A 24,516-nucleotide genomic window follows, 5' to 3' on the forward strand; every position below is an offset into this window, starting at 1 on the left:
GGATATAAACTTAATTTGAGCAAAAGTGAAATTTTCCCCCTGAACTCGCGTATTAATGCATCTTCCCTGCAAAATTTCCCTTTTAAATTGGCAAATGACAGCTTTTTACATCTTGAGTGACAAAAAAACCACAAGACTTATTCAAAGCAAACTTTATCCCTCTTTTGTCAAAAACTAAAGATTTTGAGCGCTGGTCTTTTCTTGAGTTGTCTTTAGTGACTGCATGTAGGACTGGAGCGTGGACTTCAGGTTCCGATTCCCAGGGGTCGCAACAGTGTGGGTCCTCAGGCAAGACCTTTCCCGCTTCTGCCTAATGGAGGCCCAAAGCTGGGTTTTCCTGCGCCGGTCCCCAGCCTGGATCAAATACAGGGTTGTGTCAGGAAGGGAATCACGACTCAGTGGAAGCTGATTTACTGGAGCGACCCCGGAGGGGAGATGCTGAAAGGGGAAGAACTTGAAAAAAAGAGTCAAGGGTTAAAAGTCAAAAAATGGTTAAAAAAAAAGTTAATCATATATGAAAATATATTCAGTCAGTAATCAAAGTGTAAATTCTAATGTTAAAAAATGAGCCATTTTATGAAACCATAAGATCCACTTGTTTACTGTCTGTAACAACAAACAGAAGCTTTCACTGATAGAACATCCCTGCTGTGCATCACTGCTGCATGTTCAACTTTGTTGTTCCAATGTTGACCGCTTTATGCAATTATCTTATATTGTGCCTCATCAGCATAAAATAAACATATTTTTTACTGAGAAAATCAAGTAACTCAATTAAAACAGCCACCTGTTGCTGAGTAGTAGGCCTGCTGAAATCTACTTGAGTCAAATAAAAAGAATCAAGTAGATGGAACTGAGTAAAGGTGAGTCACTCAGAGTTGGGCTGACATGAAGCTGTCAGCTAAAGAACGTAGCAGAAAGGGTCTTTCATGTTGCTGTAGCTTTTGTCAGCAGTCTGACTCTTCTTCACGCCTTGGCCTACATGGTTTTGGGAATTGTTGCCGAGTTACTGTAGCTCTCCCTGAAGACGTCGGCTCCAGTCACCTCCACACCTGTGGCCTCCTCACACATGGAAGCAGTCAGCTGCAGCGCCGCATGGAGTCGGCTCGCTGCACCTTCTCAGACGTCTGCAGGAAAGGCTTCCCCGCTGCCAAACCCAACAAAGTGATTTCCTGCCGTTTCCCGTGGGGAGGAAACGCACTGAGGCGGTGTTGAGATGTTTTACACCCCCTCAGGGGTGGATGAGAGGAGTTTCTGCAAATGGAAAAACATTTGTACCCAAACCTGCCGTGAGAATGAAACAAAGTGAGTGTAAAAACCGCGTCCATTCTTTCACAGCCTTTTGACACTCAAAGAAAGTGAAAATGCATCTTTGGAGTTTGTCTGAACCCTGGCTGAGCTGAGACACTCGCAGCTTATGCCTTAGTCCCAACGGCCTTTACGGGTGGACGCGGAACTTCTGCAGGCAGAAAAAAGGCAAACCTGAATGAGCCAAAATGTTCCTGCACACTTTTCTACTGGCTGAGAGGGTTTAGTGAGCGCCTATACAACACGTAAAGGCAAATAAGGGTGAAGCGATTGACACACAGCCATATCCTACAGGTTTGGAGGAAATGAGACAATTCAAATGTAGTTTGTGTGTTCATCCTACACATGTACGCACCACCTGCAGCATTTGCACACGTTCCGTAAGGAGCCAGGACCCACACCTTACCAACAACTGAGTGCGGTGTAAGGACCCCAAACAACAGCTGTACGTCATAAGTGTGTGTAACTTACCTTATTCCTACAAATACTTTGCGACACACTTACCACACGCACAACAATGGTACGTTCCATTTTCATGATGTCCTTTGAGGTGGCAGCAAGACACACCTACATCCCCCATCTACGCACCTGTCCTACAACCCTCTACAGGCCGGGGCAACCCCAAAACCCACAGCAGCTGTATGGGCTAACCCCCCCGTACACCTGTGGTTAAAGTATTAGCAAACTTTAGCTCCTCCCACTGACGCCTGCTCCACCTCTTTTCTTCTGTCCTCAGAATTTGACCAGCAGTCGTCCTCCGCCCAGGTACACCAATGACCCAGCCATCTTCGCCTTCCGGTCCCTGAGCACAGTGCCCCCCCGCAGCCCCATGACGCCATCGGACGATGCTCCGTTTTCATAAGCCGGTCTGTCCTCCTGCCAGACACCAGCTGACACCGCCCCGCTCCTCTTTACCCCCGGCCAACTGCTCTTTGTTGTGGCTTCAGCGTCATGAGGGAAACGAAGCGCTGGTAGAACTGCCTCTCTCTCAGGTAATCCCTTCTGTCACTGGAACTGTTGCTGACGGGCAGCAGGAACATCTGAACAACACAGTGGCCTAATGGAACATCACAGATGTGTGGTGGCTCCTGCAAACAGCACATCCTGAAGCAAATGTTGAGCCACTCCCCCTGAAACCTCAGTCTCAGTTAGAATGAGTGATGCATGTTAGACAATCAAAAGGCTCCAAGGGTTCTTCCTGTGTAAGATTCTTACCAGCTTCCTATCAAAGCAAAGGTTTGCTGCATTGTCGGTTGTTGACACCAGACACTGCTAACATTTCTTAAGAACACCTTGTGTGGGTGCTCCAGGTAAGGTAAACTGTGGCTATAGCTGAAGAGTCAAACTGCAGTGATGTTTGTTTCTTAATGAAAGCTTTACTGCTCTCCTGTCTTCTTGCATGACTTTGGCTGTTTTGCAGAAAGACAGCTCTGTAAAGTTTACGTATAGTTGACTGCACCTTCCTCTTGACCATCATGTATTCTGCATAGCCTACCTATAGCGTACATGTAGTGTGCCATTTCTGTTCTCCAATATAGAACCTCAGTACTTTCCAGCTGGAAGAGGACCACTTGTTGCTGATCTCCAAGAGTTTGTAAAGATCTCTCAATGCCTTGGCCCGACATTCCTGTTGTGATGAAGGAAACTTAAGGTTTTTCTTGAGTTTATGTAACATTGTGACGTCTCTGTCCACTGCTGAACAAAAATGAATGAATAAAGTCCAGTGGCCTCTTTTAAGGGGGGATGTTTGTCATTGTTTTTCAGATGAGGTTTCTGATATTTATCCTTTGACTGTATATGAGAACTGGACTGAGCGGCCCCTCCCCCCTGGCTTTCCAAACAAGAAGTACCTGCTTGAGGAAGCCAAAATCCCATAGACTTCTATAGAGAAATAAACGGCTACAGTCAGGTCCATAAGTAATGGGACAGTGACAACATTCCAACATTTCTGACTCTATACAACACCACAATGGATTTGAAATGAAACAAACATGATGTGCGTTAACTGCAGACGGTCAGCCTTAGTTTCAGGGTATTTCCATTCAGAGTGGTGTAGGAATTACAACAGTTTGCATGTGTGCCTCCCACTTGTTAAAGAACCAAAAGTAATGGGCCAATCGACTTCTCAGCTGTTCCTTGGCCAGGTGTGTGTTATTCCCTCATTATCCCAATTACAATGAGCAGATAAAAGATCACACAGCCACTACATACATGTTGCGCATTTTCCACGTACGAAATTTTGGTCTTTCATGATACATGCTTGATAGAGTTAATACATAGATGTTTATTGCATTGGTCATTCATCATTGTGTGCAGATGTCCATCAAGGGTTTTGGCCGGTGGGTCTAGATGGGAATTTGGTTTTGAGCTGTTCAAAATCTTTGGTCGGTTGAGAATTACGCAGTGTACGCCTATTTGGCGTAAGGAGGAAAAGTACATAATTCTTACACAATTGGGAGATTTTCTTTTTTTTTTTGGTGAGCTGCATGTGCAAATTTGTGGCTTTCCACAACTGTTCCACGTATGTCTTACTGACTTTTCACACATGTACCTCCAATGTATAACTTTTATATCACCAAATTACGTCATTGACGCACAAATTACTAATGAATTACATGATTGCGCACTATTCATGTTGCATGGTGATTTACGTGTTCTTTGTGTTGTTTATTTGCACTTTGGAAAAGAACACGACTGTTTCTTTTTCTGACATATTTACGTTTGACCAAATTGTATCCGTTCAATGTGCTCAAACTGAGGTGGAGGCTGTGTGGCACGGCCTTAAGAAAAGCTGGGCTGCTGTTTGGACCGGACCAAGAGACATCCCCGTTCTTCTTCTCCACCTTCATATTTTTAACAGGAAGTACCTAAAAACGCGAGGAATAAAAAGATAAAAGCAACTTCTATTTTATTGTCGCTTATAACAGTTCTATTCATTTTTTAGGCTGTGTACTGAATCATGTGAAAGGAAAAGACGCACAAAGTCCCATTCATTGACCTAAATGAATACAAACTAGATATTTAGTAAATACCTTTTAACAGAGAAACTCTTTAATATCTTTCTGACACTTTTTATTTTTTTAGCTAACAAAAACTAAATGTCTAAATAATATAACAGCTTCCAAACTTAAAAACCTGCATTTTGTTTTTTGTGGTTAAAAGTGTCCTTCATTTATTCAGGTGTTGTTCAAAGTGCTGTGGGTTACATGTTCACAAAGAAAAACCATTCTCACTCTGGTTCACTTTCAGCCAATTAACTGACTCGACTAAGAAGCCAAACTGTGATTGAAGGTCTTTTTGTTTGCATCACATCTACATAAAGACAGACAGTAGAGACACAACAGGAAGAGAAACTGACAGTTTGACAAACTGATTATTTCCAGATTGAGATTTTTTTACCAACATAATCCTGTTTGTATCTGTAGTCTTCAACAGTTTGTTATTTATGCATATCTGTACCGTTTACGTCCCTACTTAAAACCCTTTTTTTTAAAAACAGTTTTAAAAAATAAAGTGAAGTTGAATGAAATGTCAGGTGTCCTCAGAACCACGAGCTTAAACCTCCGGTGTTACCAGATTATCTCCAGCCTTAGTTAAATTCATGTTTACAGCCCTTTCCATATCACAGAAATCTTTTTTTTTTTACATTTTGTTATTCATTTTTTCTCTCTCTAGCCATCAGTCCAACCTTCTACCAAGTCAGTGCGAAGTAAACTAACACTTCAGTGAACCAAGCGGCACTTGCAGCTTGTAAATAGATTTTAATCAGGTAACTTTAGCTCAAATGCTTCATTTTCCTACAAGTTCATCTATAAACAAATCCCTGAAAATTATTCATTCACCTATAAGGACTGGACTGAGTGATATCCGACATAGGAAGTACCCACTGGCTCCAAGAAGCCAGAATCCCAGACTGTAGAACCCGCTGGCCATCTGGTCCAAACATTGACTGAACTGAACTGAGAGAGTGACGTCACCCGTAGAGACTCAATCAAATGAAGACAATTTAGTCACACTTTTTTGGCAGTAACCCTTGTGTTATCCTTGGCACTGTAACATTGGGAGTTGGGTCATCTAGACCCACTAGACAGTGCTCTGAACCTTTTTTCTTCAATGATTTGTGATCTTCACTGGTGTCCATGGATTACATGAAATCTTTCCACCTTTATCCACCTTTGTCATGGTAGGGAGAACACGTCAATGGTCATCTTGACCCCATAGGATAGCACAAGGGCTAAACTGACCAATAGAATGACTGGGTAACCGCTGTTAAGTTCTCTGTAGAAGTCTATGGGATTTTGGCTTCTTGGAGCCAGCGGACACTTCCTGTTTGGGGGTTAGGGTCACTCTTTCCAGTTTTCACATAGTCAATGGTCTCAACATTTGACAAATTTAGTGTCAACAGCTTTCAAGTGGGCCAATCACTGCTTACTGACGACATCTGGGTCCAACATGGCGTGTGAAAAAATGGCAAACGTTCTCGTATATAAGTTCTTGTTGGTACGGAACCTCGGGGGGGATTCAAACGGGGAAAGAAAGCGTCCTGGAAGTTTGCTTACAGGTCCGTTTGGGCCAAGTTGGATCAACAACAAAGTCTTTGTGTGCACGACTGAGACTAAATATGTTTAGGAGTGAAATGTCGGCAGTACTGTTTGGAAAAGTCAGTAAACTGAGCAGATGTTCAGTTCTGTACAGACACTTTTATTCTACACGTATGTAACAATATCCAACAGTTTCATGTGTGTTGTGAGGAGGGAGAGCGTGGGAAATGTGGCAGCAGAGCCACAGAACACCAAGCTGGAGTTTGGAGGGACTAGTGCTGCTCCACGCGCTCACTCTTCCTCTCTCGTTAAGACAATCTTGTTAAAATGATAACTTTGAAGAGGTTGTGCTGCTGGTGTGTGTAGATACAGACACACACACACACACACCCCCCACTTAGTTTGAGTCATTATCAGCTTACGTTTCATCCAGTAATCCATCCAAGTGTCCAGATGGCCAGAAAAGCTGCTCCCTCCCTCCCTCCCCGCCACACACAGTCCCTCCTTTGGAGAAAAAACAGGACGGTTGCACCAAACTGAGCCGGGATGGAATGGACGTCAGGTCCTGACAGCTAAAACTGGAAAGCTCCGGAGATGCCCCCTCCCTTTCTGCCCAGGTGATGCAAGATTTCAAAGCACACATTTTCTGTGTGTGTGTGGGGGGGGGTCACCCCCCCAGGTGTGGGCTGAGGTTCGAGGCGTGTGAAGAAGGAGCGCCATTTCCCCAGCTTGATCCTTGAGATGAAGAACAGGGGCTGAGGAAGATGAAGGGGGTCAACCGTCAGGGCTGAGGAGGCTTTGTGCTGGTGGGGGTCTGCCTGCTGAAATAAAGCAGGTGGATGGGGGGGGGGGCTCAGTCTCAGTAGCCGTATTTGTCGTTGAGGTGAGTTCGGCCGTCGCCCGTTTGACCTGCAGGACGCAGAAGAGGGTTTCACGTCAGGATGTGAACTGAGCATGTGCAAGAATCTGGTCATCAGAGGATGAGCATGACTCAGCCTTTTCTTTTCAGTCTCAGCAGCACTCAAGCAAACAGTTGCATCATAAAAACATTGATTCCTCTCCAAGCAGGAAGGCTTCCAACTCGATGAATCTCCGTTTACGTTTCGCTCAGCGATGTGCGTTCAAGCGGTCACGCTCAATGAAAGGTCGACATAAACGTACAGAAATCCGTGTTCATGCGTAGCTGCACACGTTTCTGCTGCTGCTTTAGGGCTCTACATACCAAATGCGTTGCCGTTGAACGCACATTGCAGGTAAAAACCAGGTTGAACTTTGACCAATCAGGGACTGCATTACAGTTTGTTCTTGAACATGTCAGTGTGTCTGTAGCTTCAGAGTTACGCATCCCAGAGCTGCAGTCATTTCTTTTACAGTGACCCCTCGCTATAAAACGGTTTACTTTTCACGGTTTCGCTACTTCACGGATTTGCATCATGCACGATGTTCTGCATTCTGATTGGCTAAAAAGTCCCTCTGCTTCTTCTCCACCTGTGCGTCAATAACGCTGCAGTTTAATATGTACACGTATGTAAATCAGCTAATCAGCTCGTGCAAATTCTCTTGATGGTGGCAGGTCGGTGTGTAAGGATCTTTTTGCAAACCAGAAAAAAGAGCGACAACAACTGCCTATCTCTATGTTCTTCTCCTGAACAAACACAGCTGCACCGCGGGCTTCAAAAGGAGAAAACACTGCAGAGCGGAGTCAGGATGCAGCAGCTCAGTCTGAAGAGCAGTGAAATACACCTGAGTCACTATTTGTCCCACTGTACTTTGTACTTAATTCATAATCATTTTAAATTTTCTCCCGTGTAATTCAATTACTCGGGTTGTGGTGGGCGGGGCTAATCTCCGCATTTTGAAGCCTTCTGTTCACATCGATGATTAAAATTATTATTTGACAGTACAGAAGTTATTTGTTGAAAAAACTTTTCTAAAGTACTTTGATTTGTGAAACAAGTGCTTGAGCCTGTAAAATGGTTTGTTCTTTCTTTTCAATGTATAATAGAGAATTTAATTGTATAATAATAGTTAAAAAATAAAGGTTTCTACTTCACGGATTTTGCCTATCACGGGTTCTTTTTGGAACGTAACCCCCGCTAAAAACAAGGGTTTACTGTACTGTGATTGTGGTTCCTCAGCAGTGAGTCAGCAGTTTACCTGCAGGAGGGATCCACACTGAATAATCCGGGTCATCTTCTGGATACGATCCTGAGAGCTGCACTCCTGGGTCGCCTTTTGAACGGGATCCTGGAGGCTGCACCGCAAAAGAAGAATAAAAAGATTTCTCTGGAACTTTCTAGGAGCAAAGTGCATGATGGGTGTTTGTGCTGCCTGACCCTGCTGGGGCCCATCACTCTCTTCTTTTTAGGACCGGGTCCTGCTGCTGGCCCGGATTCGCCCTCAGCCCCGGATGCTGTGGAGGCAGAAGGAGACTTTGGGAAAGTGGACTATTGTGTTACTAAAAAGTAACATTTAGAAACACTGGGGCATTCCAGGCTCATTTGGTGTTTAACTTTAATGTTCTTTCTTTTCCACAGCAGCATTAAAAAAACATGAGTCACATTTGTTTGCACACCCACTCAGAGGAAAAGAGTGTTTTTAACATGTTCCTGTGGCATTTTTAGATGAAGAAAATGAAGCTTAAAATTGCATTTCTGGGTATTTTTAAATTCACATTGTTGTGAATCAGGAGCAGATGAAAAAAACGGCGTTTGAAAAAGACAGCATTTGTGACAGAAAATCCGCTGGGAAGCCCGCTGCAACGGTCCCGCCCACAACTCAGAGGGGAATTTCTAACGCACTCCTGCAGAAATGATGTCCAAGAAAACAACAAGTTTCTTGATTTGAGCTAAAAACTGCAAAATCATCATTAAAAGACCACTGGAAATGCTTTGACAACAGATGATGGGAGATGTTTAAACAAACTGCTGCTGAGCAGATCTGTACCCCGCATGGACAAAAACCTCTCCCACTGACAACTGATCCCTGCTGATTCATGAGATCAGGGAGTTTGATTGTGAAAGCAGAGGTGGTAGCAATAATCTATCTGGATAGAAAAGCCCAGCTTGCCTGGCTTTGGGGGGGCTGCAGCCTCACTGCTGGACTCCACATCCTGCTGATCTGCTCCTCCACTCCTCCTGGTCTTCTGGCTTTGATCTTCAGACATGCAGGAAGAGACCAGCTTAAAGCAGGTTTCATGAACAAAACTTCTCCCTTTGCTCCAAACATGACCGTTTCCAAAAAGCTGTTGGGTTTGTGTGAAATGTATGCTGCCCCCTAGTGGCAACATGCAGAACATTTTGCCTATGCAAGTCGAATAAAAGCCCCCGTGTTGAATGGAGAAGTACCTGACACCTCCCTGCTCTGGTCTTTTGTCTTCCTCAGGAGAGCATCCTCCTTTGATGAAGACTCCTCAGAAGCGGGTGTAGTCTTAGCTTCATCTTCCTCATTTTTGTCTGCCTCCTGCTCTTCTTCCTCCTCCTCCTCTTCCTCGACACCAGGCGGAAGTGCCTTCATGTCAAAAAGCTCGGCGGGCAGGATCGGCCTCTTCGGGGGTAGCGTCTGCGCAGCAGAGGAGAGTGTGAGCAGACAGCAGCTGGGGGGGGTTGGGGCAGACGTGCGAGCACCGACCCCGATGGTCCCCGTCTTCAGCTTGAGCTTCCTTCCTCCCTTCATGGCTCCAAACAGCGGTAAGGTCTTCTTGGGCTTCTCTGGGTCCAGGCTGCCGCTGTCACAAAGATCAGCAGAGCTTTCAGAGAGGAACCCTCCCTTTTTGTGGTGATTACAACACGGCAAAGCCACGGTGAAATGCTTCTGGTGTCTTTGGCGCCTTCAAACCTCGGCAGCAGTGCAGGCATCTGAGCCGGCCGCGTCAGGTCCACCAGCTTCCGCAGATTCTGGGCCTCTCTGCGCAGGTCGGCCATGTGCAGGTGAAGCTTCCTGCGCTCCACGGCGTCCATAGACGCCTCACTTCTGACTGCGCTCATGAAGGCCTCCAGGGAGTCCTCCCCTGAGGAGGCCGAAGCATCTGCAGGCAGAGACGGAGGTCAGAGGGCAGCCCTTGATGCTGGTGTTAGCAGGTGGCGGCAGCTCACTTTTTTTGCCAGCGTTGAGCCTTATCTGAGTCTCACTCAGCTCCCTCTCCACCTCTGACAGCTTGGCCATCTGCAGAACGGCAAACACCAGAGTCACTAAGCAATTCTCAGGCTGAACTGTGGGAGACATGACAGGCTCTGCAACCCAACCTGTGTGACAATCAGGAAACCCAAACTAAGCCTTTCATCACTAGATACCTGTGAGAAGACCTAAGCTTTAAGCCTGGCAGCTGGACACAGCTGTCTGCAAGTGAAACATGTAAACACAACTCTGAGCTCGTACAGTCAACTTGATCAGGCTCATTTTTTTCTAAGGGCGTGCTGCAGGTCTTAGTGAACACTGACACATGTAAAGGTAAGTCGGGGTGAGACACATGCGTGTTGTAAAGATTTCTCATTTTTCTTTTAACCCTGCAGACTGCATAAGGGCGGTGCTCTCAGCGTGTGCAGTCTGACTGTTAAGGAAATCAGACAAGAGTGTAGTTTGTGTGTTCATATCATGTGTGTGACATATCACCTGCACAACCTGTGTGTAGCCTTAACCCTTGTGCTCTCTTGTGGGGTCCAGATGACCCCACTCCCAACGTTAACATTGGGAGTGGGGTCATCTGGACCCCACATGAGAGCACAAGGGTTAAGCAGCATTCACACCGTAGTACATAACATGCATTGGAAGTTAAACCAGATCAAACTTTGACCAATCAGGGACTTGGATTTGGTGGCAGCGTATGGAGGCCACCCCCTTTGATTCATGGACCTGTCAATCATCTGTAAACTGATCATCAATAGTTAATCAATAGTTTGTGTCCGGACAGATCTATGACATCAAGTCTTCCATATATTAGAGTCGGCCTGTGAAAGAAAAGCCTGGAGCAACATTCCCCAGATTTGCACCGCTGCAACATTTGGCCCAAGCTTCTTCCATCTGCAGGTGGAGGACATGCGCTGGTAAAGAGTGGAAAAAGAGGAGGAAGCCCCTCCCTGCTTTTCCAGTGTGAACAGCACAGGCTAACCTGCACTTAGCGTGTTCTTGAACGTGCATTAATGCCCGCTGTGAATTCGCTTTATGAATTCTGCATGATACACTTATCACATGCTCGACAATGGTACGATCCATTTTCTTGGGGTCCATTGAGGTGGTCTAATGACCCTCAAGGGAACAGCAAGACACTTCTGTACTGCTCTTCAGATGTGGCCACTCCTGTCTGTCACCCCCACGACCCCCTACGGGCCCGGACAACCCAAAACACCCGAATGGATCAACCGCATGTGACTAAGGCTTCGGTAAAGCGCTGAGTCATGCTGGTACCAGGTGAGATGAGGTAACACTTTTGTTTTCTGACCCATTCACACACTGGTGGCGGCTCCACTACCGAACACTGGCGCCAACCTTCCACCAGAGGCAAGGTGGGCTTAAGCGTCTTGGCCAAGGACACTTCGACACATGGGCGGGAATTGAACCAGTAATTTTCCGATCAGAGGTCGACCACTGCCCCACGGCCGCCCCAAGATGAGGTAACACTTAACACCTACGTACTGCAGATGCTGAACAATATGCAAGTGAGCTGAAAAGGCCTTTGCTGTTTTCCAACCACCATCCTTGAGTTGTATCCATTTTCCTCCACAGTGAACTTTAGTTTTGTCGTTGGAAGATTTCTGTCTGATCTCTGTGAGCTTCAGTCATTTTCATATCGGGTGAAATATAAAAAATCTCTTTTCTACTCAGAGAAGAGCTGTTGTTTTCCTCTGACTCCTGTGCTTTAGCTAAGCCCCAGCAGATGTTTACCAACGACTCGTAGGTCTCTGGCCGCTCGGCGACTTTTCCCGCCTTCTTCATCCGTTTTTGTCTCTTCTTTTCCACCGTCCCCGTCCGGTCCAGGAAGGTGTCATCGTCGCTGTCGTAGTAGTCCTCGTCTTCCCAGTTCTTCTTCTTGCGTTTGCGTGACACTGTAGACAAAGCCAGACTTGTCACAGACGTCCCAACCGCTGTCCGTCCCCCTTGACGCCCTTTCTGGCGCTCACCTGCTTCCTGCCGCAGCAGCCCCCTGGCCTCCAGCATGCGGCAGGCCTCCAGGCAGCACTGCACGGCCGCTTCTTTCTTCTTTCCCGTGACAGTCGCCTCAGCCACCAGCTGGCGGCCCAAAGCGTCGTCCACCGGCAGCCTGGAGAAGAGCGAGCATGAGCTCGGCACTCAACACATCGAAGACGGGCTTTTCCAGAGCTTACTTTATCCTGCACAGCCAGGAGCCGTGGCTTTTGTCCTCATACTCGAACTCCAGCTCTTCTCCTAAGATCAAAAACAACCGGGTCAGACGGCGGCGGGTCACAGTGAAACCCTAAGCGCTCTCTGTGTTAGAGTCCAACCCTCTCTGTCAAAGAATCCCTGCAAGGCCTTCTTCGGATCTTTGAGGTAAGCCGCTTCCTGATCTTCATGAAATTCTGTTGAAAAGGGGTTTTCCTCGCTCTCATCCTCCTCTGGAGCTGCTTCCTCATCTGAATCAGGGATTTAGGAATTAGATTTGTTAAAAAAAACAACAACAGAAGTCAGCTTCTTCCATCAAAACTCTGTCCTCACCCATCCCCCAGGTACAACCCAGATCCTGCTTAGACGCTTTTTCCTCAGCCGTGCTGCTTTGACCCACTTCCTCCTCTTCCTCCCCATCAGAGAAGTCTCCCATCATCCTCTTCTCCAGCTCAGCTTTCTGTCTGGCGGCTCGCTCCTTCAGCTCCGTCACAGTTAGCTCAGACTCCTCCTCTTCGTCAAATTCCGGACCCTTTAAAGACATGAAAACGTTAAGGTTGCTCATGAACATGTTGTAATGTTAGGCAGCATGGATGACATCTGAAGCATCCGTTCCTGCTGGGGTGGAGGCCAAATCTCAGGTGCTTCCAGATTCGCAGAACTTTCAACCTCCAAACAGGTTTGATGTACAAGTTGGACAAATAAGCTCCTCCCCTTTCAGATCAACCCTCTTCCTTGCTGAAAGTAGCTGAGGTCCAAACAGCTTTTGCTCCGTTTCACAGGCGAGCTCCATAAAAAGTGAGTGACGCCTCGCCGTAAGCCGTGCGTTCTGCACCTCGTTGGTTTGGTTCCCTCACTGGGGAGCCTTCATGGAGCTGCTGTGTACTCTGGTGCTCCCATTTTAACATAAAGAATGACTTCATTCATGTCAGGCATCAGGGCTGAGCGATAAGGAGAAGACCTGCTGATCAATATCTCAGTGACGAAGAACCCAGAATCCAGTTTTTCTTAAAAACTTAAATTGTGTATTTTACCACAAACCAAGTGGACCACAGAATGCTTGTGTTACACTGATGTCACCATTGGTTTTATGGTTAAACAAATATTCAAATAAAATAATAACCTGAAATGGATCCAGAACATCAGGTGAATTTTCCAGGTTCCTTGTATTTCTTACAAAATGATCAAATGTAGATTAAATGTGTGTACAAACAAACAGGAATTAATGTGCAAATTCATTCACATTCTAGTCTCCTAAAGTTCAGCCCACTGTTGTTTTTCCACATCAAAATAACCCAAAGAGAACATTATTGTGTTTTATCCACACATTGTTTGTACTGAAGAGATGGTGATTCAGTTTTTGCTTTTCCAGTATAGATTCTAGTCAATTTATTTCATCTTGCAGCAATGTTCTAGTCGTATAGCTCTAATGGATGAACAGCTGGCCTCATCCACATCTGGTTGGACTTATATGGATTAGACTCCAGTTGTTCTCTCACCTGGACACAGGTACATTCTAGAGCACAGTTGTGAACATCAGCAGTGCTGACTGTAAGTCGTTGGACTTTCTGCTTCACTAAAGGTCAGACCTGCAGGCTGCTCCCGTGTTTACCTGCAGAACAAACAGCCGCGTGCTCCCACCAAACTTCAGCACGTGCCCCACGCGCAGCCGGATGTAGGTCTTCGGGGGGATCTTGTTCTTGTTCACCACCGTGCCGTGCGTGCTCCCCAGGTCGTGGATGTAGAAGCCCCTCTCCTCCCCCACGCAGCCCTCCTGGCCGGCCTGGCTGCGGTACTGGATCACCGCGTGGTACCGGGAGATGGACGGGTGCTCCAGGGAAACGTCGCACACCGGCAGCCGCCCCACCACGAAGAAGCTGCTGTGGCTGAGCGGCACCGTGTCCACTATGGCGCCGTTCTTGAGGATTTCCAGCGCGTACTGCGCGTCTGATGGGGAGCCCCCCCACAGCGGCTCTGTGTAGGGGATAGGGGGGAACTTTCCAGCGGGGGGCCCTTTGGCAGGACGCACTTTCGCTTTGGACTCTGGTTTAGGATTGCTGCCGTCATTCTGGTCGTCAAGTTGCGTTTCGTTGCCTCCCTCAGACGTTTGGTTTTCACACACAGCGTCAGAAAGCGCTTCTTTGTCGTCCCCGCTTCTGGTTTCTGCTGCTTTAGCTCGGGTTGGAGCAGCGACGCTAACGCGTTTGCTGGTTATGGTAGGCGCCGTCAAAGCCGCCGGTCTCTTAAATGGGTCCTCGGTTTCTGGGTCAGTGGTCGCCGGACTCTCCTTGTCGCTTTTGCTTCCGTTATCTGTGGCTGAACTCCCGCTGGCTTTCTCTGCAGACTGATTTTCTTCGTCTGTATTTTGCTGGCTCGCGTCTGGTGGTGATGGGGCTGCCATCTTTATTTGGTGCAACAGTAAAAAGTGCCCTGATTTTCTGAGCCTTTCAAATATTAATTTGGGAATATTATGTTAAACCACAGCTTAAAAAAATAGTAAAATAAATGAAACATGTTTTTAATAATGTTGATTATTTAATCGCACATTTATTGAGGCTAACAAAATTTCAAAGCGGAACAAATAATCGTCTTTGTTTGTTACACGAGATTTTTCTCCCAAAGGACAACAACGAAAAGCCCACTTCCTTCAAATGCAGGAAACCAAAGAATTTGATTCTTCTCCTGAATTATTACCTATATAATGCCATTTTTCTGAAGCAACACGTTTGTTTTACTATTTAAATGTGCTCACTGGGAAGTTATATAGCGAGTTTGTTGTTTTGCCGTCCTTTTGCTAGCAATTTTGTGACGTCGTCGTTTGTTGACTCGCGAAGCACCAGAAGTAGAGAAAGATTCTCGTGAGTGTTTTTCTATCATTTTTGATAAATATTGATTGCATTCGCCACTAAATAAGAACAAATATTTGCCCTTTAAAAACATCTATATTATTTGGCATATATTAAAAACAAATATTTTTTAAACTTTTCTAGCACAAAAAGTGATGGAAATTCATGTTGGCCACACGTAATATGTGCAGATGCACACATTATGCACAATTGGGCATAGGCCTGCGCCTATTTTAAGTGCGTCCAAGGTTACATTTTGTTGTTTTTAAAGGTAAAGTCTGATTAGTTGTCTCGCTCCGTCCTTGTGTGAGATGTTCTCCAGGTTTGATCATCCCCTGCAGGAGCTGTGAGCTGCAGAAACTCAGAAACTCATTTGGAGTTTCAGGGGTTGACATAGCCCAGAAATTTGCACTGGCCCACAGGGCCAGTAGTTTTTGAAAATTACTGGCCCGACTCCGCGCACAGCGAGACCCGCCGCTCCGCAGGTGCTTGCAACTTTAGGGGGGTCCGGGGGCATGCCCCCCCGGAAAATTTTAATATGGTGCAATTTGCAATTTGGTGCATTCTGGTGACATCTAGCACTTATTTATACACTTTTCAATGACTGAAAACAGAGCAAATCAAACTTAAATCTGCTCTAGTCTGTTTCAGATGTTTTGAAGAGAGCACTGCAGTGTAGTAGGTAACACTAGTTAAGAAGTTTTCATGCTGCTTCTAATCACTGCTATTTCACATTTGTTCCTAATCAATAGTTAAGAAGTTTTATTTACTTTCCTGCTCTGACTGCCTTAAGGTTCTGCTTTTTGTTACTGTTGCAAAGTTACATTTACTTTTTAGTTACTTTAGTTACCTAATTAAATTAAATAATTGAAAGATTAAATACAATTAAATTACTGAGATCATTCAGCTAACTAGAAATACTTACTGCTTACAGTGTTGTAAAGAAAAACAAAATTAAGTAGTTTGACCTTATACTCCATTTGAGTCTGAGATTCAGCTATTTGGAGTTGTCTTTGATTCTTTGACATTCAGCTTAAAGCTTAGTGGATACAGTTTCATCTTCAATGCATTCATTAAATATCTTGCTACTAATTCCACCCATTACTCCATCTAACATATTCCTATCTATTCCTGCCATGTCTTCCACATCTCTGACATGCTTCAGTGTCTCTTCAGTGACGGTGTTGGATTTATGATCATCGCGGTGAAAAACCACCAGGGGGCGCGCGCTGATATGTGTGTCAGTTTAAATATATCTGCCTAAAATGTAATAATAACCCACTGGCTTGTTCCTTCGTTGTTGCTGTTTAACATTGTTTAGTATTGAATTGTTACATTCAATAAAGTTTGAAAAAAAAATTCAGTGAGCGCGTGCCGCGTGGTGCTCGGCAGTGACAGCCGCGCGCGCAGGCGGGAGAGGAGAAGAGTGATAAAAGGTTTCCCATAGAAACCCTTGAAGTCTGAACACAGGACTAGCAGAAAAAGTGAATTATAAAGACGAGGTAAATCTACACGTTTTCGCAAAATATACTTTATTGTAAAAGGTGAAAAATGTATTAATTGTTAGATATTTTAGTGGCCCGAGCGGACAAATAAAAAATAAAGTCTTGTGGTCCGTACTGCTCGAAAAACAGGACCGGTGTAGGTACCGGATGTTCTCGGGTTGCCGGATGTTCTCGGGGTCCTTCAGGGTCCTTCAAATGAGTTATATCACTAGAGGAGACATCACGTGGTTCCTCATGGGAGGAGAGCACCGCCATCTTGGTGAGGTCAAGTTTTGAAGACCAAATCACTTTTATAACATTTAATAAAGAGCTCTGTTTTTGCTTTCAATCACTTCATTATATGAAAAAGAAGAATGGCTTGAAATTGCTTAGTTTTGTTCAGAAATACAAACTTCACGAGTACCCCTAACTTAACTAGTATTAGACTACTTAGATTTATTTCTATGTTCCTTTATTTTATTTTACTTATGTTTTTATTTATTTGTGTGTTATGTTCATTGTTTCTTTTTTTCCCCTCTATTCTTTATTTTCTATGTCATTATTTTATATTTGGCAATGGTGACTGATCTTCGAGGCAATATTGATTACATCGTAATTGTTCGTTGTTAACGTTAATGTCATTGTTAATGTATGATACCGCAATTGTCAATAAAGTTTTTTAAAAAACTTAGCGACGTTAACTCATTGGTCGTGGCAACTTACAGCCAATCAAATAGTGTGACGTCATCATTGGTCGAAGGACCCCGAAGGACCCCGAGAACATCCGGCAACCCGAGAACATCCGGTACCCACACCGGGCCAGCGGACAAATGGCTATGTCGAGCCCTGAGCTTGAACCCTAATCCTAACCTTAACCCGTCATCTGGGTCTGTGCAGCCCAGCAAAAAGTTCAGGGCAACGAGACACAATAAAAAACAAAAAGTCGTCTTTTCACAGGACACGTTGTCAGTTAATAATTAGTTCACAAGATCAGGCTATTCATCTTTTTTTTTCTGAATTGTAAATATACGAACATATTTTGGGATTATTGTTTTAAAATTATATTAGTCATAAAACTGTTTAAATAATCCACCTTTCAGTGAAAGACATCATTTTTGGCTGTTATAATCTCACAACATGGACCGGAATTTTTATTTTAATAACACGAATCATTTTATTTTTGGGAGAAATGTAATTTTTTCATAAAAACACTGTAGCTTATTGTAAACTTTTGATTTGGTTTTGTGATGCTCCTGCACTGTGGCTGTATGTAGTTCGCATATGTTTTTTTCCTTTCTTTCCTAATGACATTCACACTTTATTTTATACGTTCTTTATGAATGAAGTTTTTTTCCATTAATTATTAGGATTGGATGTTTTATTTTAACTGTTTGAAATGAGTTAGCAAGAAGGTAATAATACAAAAAAGCATATTTACTGTTTGCGAAAAGATTACTCAAATAAGTTTGATTTTCTTGTAACTCAATCCTGTTGCCAGGTTGATTAAACGTACATATATCTTCAAATTTTCTGTAGGGAAAGGTAACATGGAGTTTGCTTTAAGTTATCTTAACGCCCCCCCACTTTTTGTGTTGCAGCGTTAGATCCTGATCATTCTATTCTGAGCCCCTCATCAGTATTTATGACGCATTACTGGGGTGAGATTCCTGGGCCCGCTGGGGCCCCCCCCAGCCGCAGCTCCTTTGAGTTGCTGCAGCGAGAGTTTCGCTCAGTGGAAATGCAGGACCCCCCCCTGCACCAGCCCTCTGCCCAGCGTCCCCGGCCCACAACCATGCTGGACATCCCCTCCGAGCCGTGCAGCCTCACCATCCACACCGTGCAGCTGTGCCAGCACATCCGTCGCCTCCGCGCTCTTCTGGCAGCGGCCCAGGCTCAAGGTCCGAGCTCCACCCCGTCTGAGGGTTGCAACCGGCTAGAAGAGGCTGACGCCAATCTGCCGCTCCGCCCTCCAACCCCACCCGTTATGCCAGACGATTTGTTGCCAGCAGATAGCAAAGCCCCCCGTCAGCCCTTTCAGCTTCGCCATAGTGATCCTGAGAGCAACTTCTATAAGTAAGTTTGCTCTTACAACTTCATTTGCAACATCGGTTTGCATGTTTAGTTGAACTCCTTTTCCCCCCACTTCTGTCTGTTTTGTGAAAAGGGGTGAAGGTGAACCTGTCACAGAGCTGAGTTGGCCCTCCTGCAGGCAGCTCCTCTATCAGTCAGTCGCCACGGTTCTGGCTCACGCTGGCTTTGAGTCGGCCCAGGAGAGCGTGCTGGAGACCCTAACCGATTTGGTTCATGAGCACTATTTACGCCTCACCTTCCTGCTGAGGACAGCAGTAGATCGAGAGGCCCGTCTGGGATCCAGTCCTTTTGCAGACGTGGTGGAACAGGTCTTCCACGAGATGGGCATTGGCAGCATGTTGGCCCTACAGCGCTTCTGGCAAGTGAGGATCAAGGACTATCACAGCTACATGCTGCGGGTACGTCTGAAACTGTCTAAAGTTCTGGTTGAGGTTCAATTTTCCTGAAACTTTATTAGATAACTGAGACAATTTTAGAAGGCAAAGCTCAGAACGCCAAGGTCTCTACCAGCTGCCAGACCCCAATGTACCTGAAGTCCAGGACCCTCCTGTGTGTCCATCCAGGGGATTCAGAGGTGCAGATCTATGTAGTTCATTCAGGCTTAGTTTAACCAGAGCCCTCAGGTGAAGGTCCGTCTAGCAAGCGCTGTCCCATAGGCCCCTCCCCCAAGCCTGGAGCCACATCAGCATCCTGGTACGTCCAGTTCACAGGGTGGACATTTATTGCCTTTGGAGACTTTGCTAGCAGCTAGTTGCCTGATGACATAGTGTAGTTCTGGGGATTATTTGGACTCCACCACTGTAAAGTAATCATTCAGGGGGTTATTTTCTCAGCTTGGATGGAAACCAGCACCTCCAAAGCCTTGAAGGTCCCCTTTAGCTTAGTAATAAGGAGTCACTTTCCCAGCTGGAAAGGTTTAAGTCTGTTCAGAAGTAAGAAAAAGGTTGAAAAGCCCACTCTAATTAGTTTTGATCTATTGTAAAATTGTTTCCAGTGGTCTTTTTTACTATGTTTATGCTGTTTTGAGCCAAAATAAACAAAAACCTGTGTCATTTTCTAGGACATAGTTTCTGCAGAGCAGCAGGGGTTCTTTAGAAATTTGCCTCATAGTTTTTTTGTGGGTGGATTGTTGGAGCAGAGCCGTGCAGTTTTGACTCAGACATTCATGGATCTGTTTTCTGCATGTGGAGGCATCTGAACGGGCAGCTTCTTTTCTGTGACACTAATGAGATTCTTTTCCGTCTGCTCTTGATTTACAAAGATGGGACTTATGGCTGCACGATATGAGGGAAGCTCGCGATTTGCGATATTAGTGATCAGTATTGCGATGACGCTATAACTTGCAATACATGAAAAAATAGCAAAACAACCAAAAACATAATTTCCATTTCACTGCAACAGTTTAATTCAAGTAAGAGTCAACCTTAGTCTACATTGGAGGCCAACATCTAACATAAAAGAGCTCTGCCCCATTGGTCAACAACATAATGGCGTCCATCCGATTGGTCAATGATGTAAAGGCATATATTTGATTCGTGAAAAACCATTTATTGCAATTTTTGCCGTCTTTTGCAATATGCATATTGCACATCTAGATATCGTGATTTATTGTGTAGGCCTAATGTGAATAAAGACAAACTCAGAATGAAATCTGGAGCTTAATTTTCTTTGTACATGTCCTCCAGTAACAGACAAATGTCATGAGAACATCAGAGCGGGTCTGAAGTGAAGCTACCTTCTCATCAGGCATTTGACGAGCGCCCTGGGTGTTCACACTGGACATGCAGGGAGGGGCTTTCATGCTATGGTGGTACTACCAAAGTTTGACCAAGTCTAACTTGCATGTGAGAGTTTTAAACGTGAAGGCAGAAGTGGTCGTTTAAACGCCTGAGAACGCAGCTTGAGATTGAGTGAGGAATTGGTCCGGCATCTGCAGTGATGTAGACTTCACACCGGCTGCTTTTGGTGAAGAGGAGTCGGAAGACAAAGCTCTCCGTTTACCTTCACATTAGGCAGTGAGCTTTGGGATGTAAACAGTGAGGATTCACAGAGATGGATGGCAGTAAAGAGTTTCCTTCATAGGGTTGTTGGCGCCTCCTTTGGAGACAGGACAAAGGGAGCTGTGGTGGTCTGGCTCCCCTGGGTGCCTTCAGAAGGTGTCGTTACTTGCATGTTTAATCAGGAGGACCCAGGACATGTTGGGGGGATGATATCTCTGAGCTGGCCTGGGAGCGTCTAGGTTTCCTGAAAACCTGGAAGAGGATGCTGCACGGGATGACCAGGCTTCAGTTCTGAGACTGCTGCCATAGATGAGCTGTAAATAATGGATGGAATAGAGGAAGACTGCATTTTAGAAAAGAGAAAACACAAACAGTGCAAAACATTTCACTTCCACAATCAATCATTCCAGACTCATTTAGCTGGGGATTGGTACACTTGCAGAAAAATGATCAATTATTGTTGGGTTGTGATCCAGGTTCCTGTCTTACATTCAGTGCAGCGGAAAAACACGTCCAACAGTTTTTCTTCTTCCAGGTCAGTAAGGATCTGTCAGAGGAATACGAGCGGCTGGTGAATCCAGAGAAAGCTCTAGAGGACTCAAAGCCTCTGAATATCAAGGAAGAGCCCATGAGTGACATCCCCTTTCCTGAAAGCGAGGAGCCTGAAGCTGATCTGGCCTCTGGGGACCAGGCCTTGCCCATGGGAGTTCTTGGAGCCCACACCGACCGGCTGGCTTCAGGCCTGGATGCTGACCACTCCCCCCGTACATCAGGTGAGTGGCACAAAGGCAGGCAGGAGAAACCCTTGAAACGAAAGGAATTGTGTGTTTGATGCTCCATTATCACGTTTCTGTCCTGGTGAGTCAAGTCTCTCCTGCTTTGCTCCAAACAAACAAAAACGTAGAGGAATGGCGTCTCAGTCAGAGATGGAGAGATGCTGAACTGAACTGCAGCTGGTGGTTGATAATGTTCAAGTTGGAGGACAATTAGGATGTGGCAGCAGCTGCTCTGTCATCCAGCAGCTTCATCAGGATAAGCAGGATCAGAGTCTTCTGTCATCACGTCCCAGTTAAACATCTTCTGTCATCATTCATGTCATAAACCCTGACAGTGCAGCGGACCATCCCGTGTTACTGTGAACGTCTGCACTGCATGTGGTGGAAGGAGGTATCCCTGTCAGCCGTCACTATTGGAAGCTGATCCACCAACACCATCGCGTGTTTTCAGGCGCAGCATTGATTAACGAGTGTCAGATTCAGAGATGCTCCTCTGCAGACCTCGGTTGGAACCAGTGGTTCTTTCAGTTCCTGTTGTCTTTCTATCAGCTGGAACCAGTCTGGTCATTCTCCTCTGACATCAACAAAGCATTTCTGCCCACAGCACTGCTGCTCACTGGATATTTTCTCTATTTTGGACCATTCTCTGTTTAGACCCTAGAGATGGTTGTGGATGAAAATCCCAGCAGTCACTTTTCTACCTCAACTGATGCTCAGTTTGAACTGCAGCAGGTCGTCTGGACCATGTCTATCCGATCCTATCCACTCCACTTTATTTATAGAGCACATTTCCCAAAGAAACTGTTTCTAAAGTGCTGTACAGACACTAAAATTAAATAAAAATTATGAAACAAGATAAAAACAAGCAAAATGTAACAGTAAAATGAATAAAAAAAATAAAATAAAAACACAAAGGACCAGACAACTGATGTGTTAAAAGCCAGAGAACAAAAATGTTTTTTTTAGACGGGACTTAAAACGCTCCACAGAGGGCGCTGTTCTGACATGAGAAGGCAGAGCGTTCCACAGACCAAGGCTGCATTTCCACTGCAGGTCTTGATGCCCAAATCCGATTTTCTGACTATATCCGATTTTTTTGATGACCCGCTTACATCATCTTTTAAAAGTGACCCGTATGCCATTTTTGCATTTACACTATACAATGCTGAAACCATCAAACATAGACGTTCTGAGGACTACGTAACGTAGCAGCATTGAGCACTGACCGCACTGATTTAAAAAATGATGTGCGAGCAGGGCCTTAATGATAAGCATGACAGTAATAAAAGCACATTTAGAAGATGTGTGTTGGTCCAAACGGCAAACGTTTAGGATGGCGAACCCCCCCCCCCCCCCCCCCCCTATCAGTTGTTGTGACTGCGGTTGTCATGGAGGCAACGCAGCGACGGAAGGAGGCGTGGCCTTGGGCGCTCCTGGATGAGGCTGGCGCATGAGAGGTGATGCACGGGAGAGGAGAGGAGGGCTCCTCGGCCGGCTTCTGTGCTCTCTCTGAGTTTTGAATGAGGAATGCAAAGAAATAAACGGCTTCTAGCCTGTTCCAGAGCAACGATGTCCAGCTTCATTAGTTACCGTTTGCGTCCCGACCGGGACCAGACCGGGACCAGACCGGGAATAACAGCGGTTTCTGACTACGGTCTGGAGCCTGAGGCTGAAAGGTAACACGCTGACAGCAACATCAGCGCACAAAAGCACTTTAATAAGTCATGTGATCTCAGTTGGTGGTGTCCTGAGTTGACGTCACTGACGTACGACTCGCATTTACTGGGGAATGTCCGATTTGTCTGCTTACATGGCACACGCAAATGCACGTATCCGATTTGTTTCCACATATGAATGAGGCTTGAATACGATCTGAGAAAATCGTAATCCATTCGCTTTTTTCCTGCTCACACGTTCACCGGTCATAATCGATCTGAGCCACATGAGAACCATGCAGTGGAAATGCAGTCTAAGAGTTGCTGCCATGGGATTGGCTGATTAGTGTGAGTGGTGTGTCTTAAGTGTTTTTTGTTTTAAATGGTTAAAGTAAATCAATTTGATTTTTTTTTTGGTTCACCTTCCATAGTTTCAGCTGATCTCATATTATAAAAATTCATTATTACATTGATCTTTACTCCGGAAAAGCAAACATTCTTTTTTTTCAGTCATAAAAGTTAGTTTTTAATTTATTCATATTAAAAGTTTCATTTTTGTTTCACTAGTATATTGAAGGTTTGAGTTAAATGGATTCAGTAGTTAGGCGCTGCTTTCTCCACAGTTGGATCGACTCTAATTTTCTGCTTTTGCCCCTCAAACTCGACCCCCCCCTCACTCTCTTGGAAGGCGCGGGTGCAGCCAGCAGCTCCCCCCTGTGGTCCCACGTGAAAATGGAGCCGCAGGACGAGGAAGTGCACGGCCCCGGTCACCATCACCCTCATCACCACGGCGTCCTGGGCGGAGACGTGTTTGAGGAAGGGGAGCCGATGTCCACCATGAGTGAGTCAGGAGGAGCGATGGCCTCCTCCCCAGTGGGGGGAGCATCTGATGGCAGCTACGGGTCACACTCTCCCGACTCCCTGATGGGAACCTCGCCGGTTTTCAACCAGAGACCCAAGAAAAGAGCCAAGAAGATGTGAAGCTGGGAGTGACGCAAGGACTCGACTGAAAGACAGAAGAATGAGAGCAGCCAGGACTGACAGACGGCAGGAAAATGGGGTTTGGAGGAATTTTCTCTCAGATAGGTTTTCTATTCAGTGTTTATTTGTTAAAAATAAAAAATAAAATAAGTTAAAGCACTGTTGGTTTTTATTTAGTTTTTTATTTTAAAAAGCTCATGGTAACGTTAGCCTAATAAATTAAACAGGAAAGCCAAAAGGTCCATAAACAAATCCTTTAAAAATCCTCATAGTTCATTTTTTTCCTAAGCTAATAATCCAGTAGCTGCTCATAAATCCATTTCTTCATTATCATTAAAAACGGTTCATCACAAAGTTTAATATGTTTTCCATGATAGATTTCCGTCATCTCTGTGCTCCTCAGTCTCATGCGTGTTGCTCTACAGAGGAACCGTCCCCACACCTGCCAGGCTGGAGCTGCTCCAGCAAATGAGCAGCTGCTTCAGTAATTAGCCAGAG

At 45.3% G+C, this 24,516-nt stretch overlaps 3 protein-coding genes across 4 annotated transcripts in view; 2 read left to right on the top strand and 1 right to left on the bottom strand.

Annotated features, from left to right (window-relative positions):
- LOC101169158 overlaps nucleotides 1-3,045 on the top strand; it is a 36,504-nt gene extending 33,459 nt beyond the window's left edge. For both annotated transcript variants that reach the window (XM_011490801.3, XM_011490800.3), the window contains one exon: nucleotides 2,045-3,045. In XM_011490801.3, coding sequence (XP_011489103.1) covers nucleotides 2,045-2,170 — 126 coding nt within the window. In that variant the 3' untranslated portion in view covers nucleotides 2,171-3,045. The remainder of the gene's footprint in view (nucleotides 1-2,044) is intronic.
- A 2,943-nt stretch (nucleotides 3,046-5,988) lies between these two features.
- Nucleotides 5,989-14,669, bottom strand: slc4a1ap (solute carrier family 4 member 1 adaptor protein). The gene is made up of 14 exons (XM_011490799.3): nucleotides 13,798-14,669; nucleotides 12,519-12,717; nucleotides 12,308-12,436; nucleotides 12,170-12,230; nucleotides 11,966-12,105; nucleotides 11,730-11,890; nucleotides 9,944-10,013; nucleotides 9,687-9,876; nucleotides 9,480-9,576; nucleotides 9,197-9,410; nucleotides 8,919-9,005; nucleotides 8,186-8,262; nucleotides 8,007-8,103; nucleotides 5,989-6,758 (listed from the first exon to the last, which is right to left on the bottom strand). Exons 1-14 carry the CDS (start codon nucleotides 14,584-14,586, stop codon nucleotides 6,709-6,711), a joined length of 2,361 nt encoding a protein of 786 aa, XP_011489101.1. The 5' UTR covers nucleotides 14,587-14,669; the 3' UTR covers nucleotides 5,989-6,708.
- Nucleotides 14,670-14,775: 106 nt separating this feature from the next.
- On the top strand, nucleotides 14,776-24,178 carry supt7l (SPT7 like, STAGA complex gamma subunit). The gene is made up of 5 exons (XM_004082802.4): nucleotides 14,776-15,043; nucleotides 18,114-18,588; nucleotides 18,680-19,004; nucleotides 21,142-21,379; nucleotides 23,726-24,178. The coding sequence occupies exons 2-5, from the start codon at nucleotides 18,158-18,160 to the stop codon at nucleotides 24,016-24,018; spliced, it is 1,287 nt and encodes a 428-aa protein (XP_004082850.1). The 5' UTR covers nucleotides 14,776-15,043; nucleotides 18,114-18,157; the 3' UTR covers nucleotides 24,019-24,178.
- The last annotated feature ends 338 nt before the right edge of the window (nucleotides 24,179-24,516 follow it).

Source organism: Oryzias latipes, chromosome 22 (assembly GCF_002234675.1).
Source record: "Oryzias latipes chromosome 22, ASM223467v1".
Taxonomy (NCBI): Eukaryota; Metazoa; Chordata; class Actinopteri; order Beloniformes; family Adrianichthyidae; genus Oryzias; species Oryzias latipes.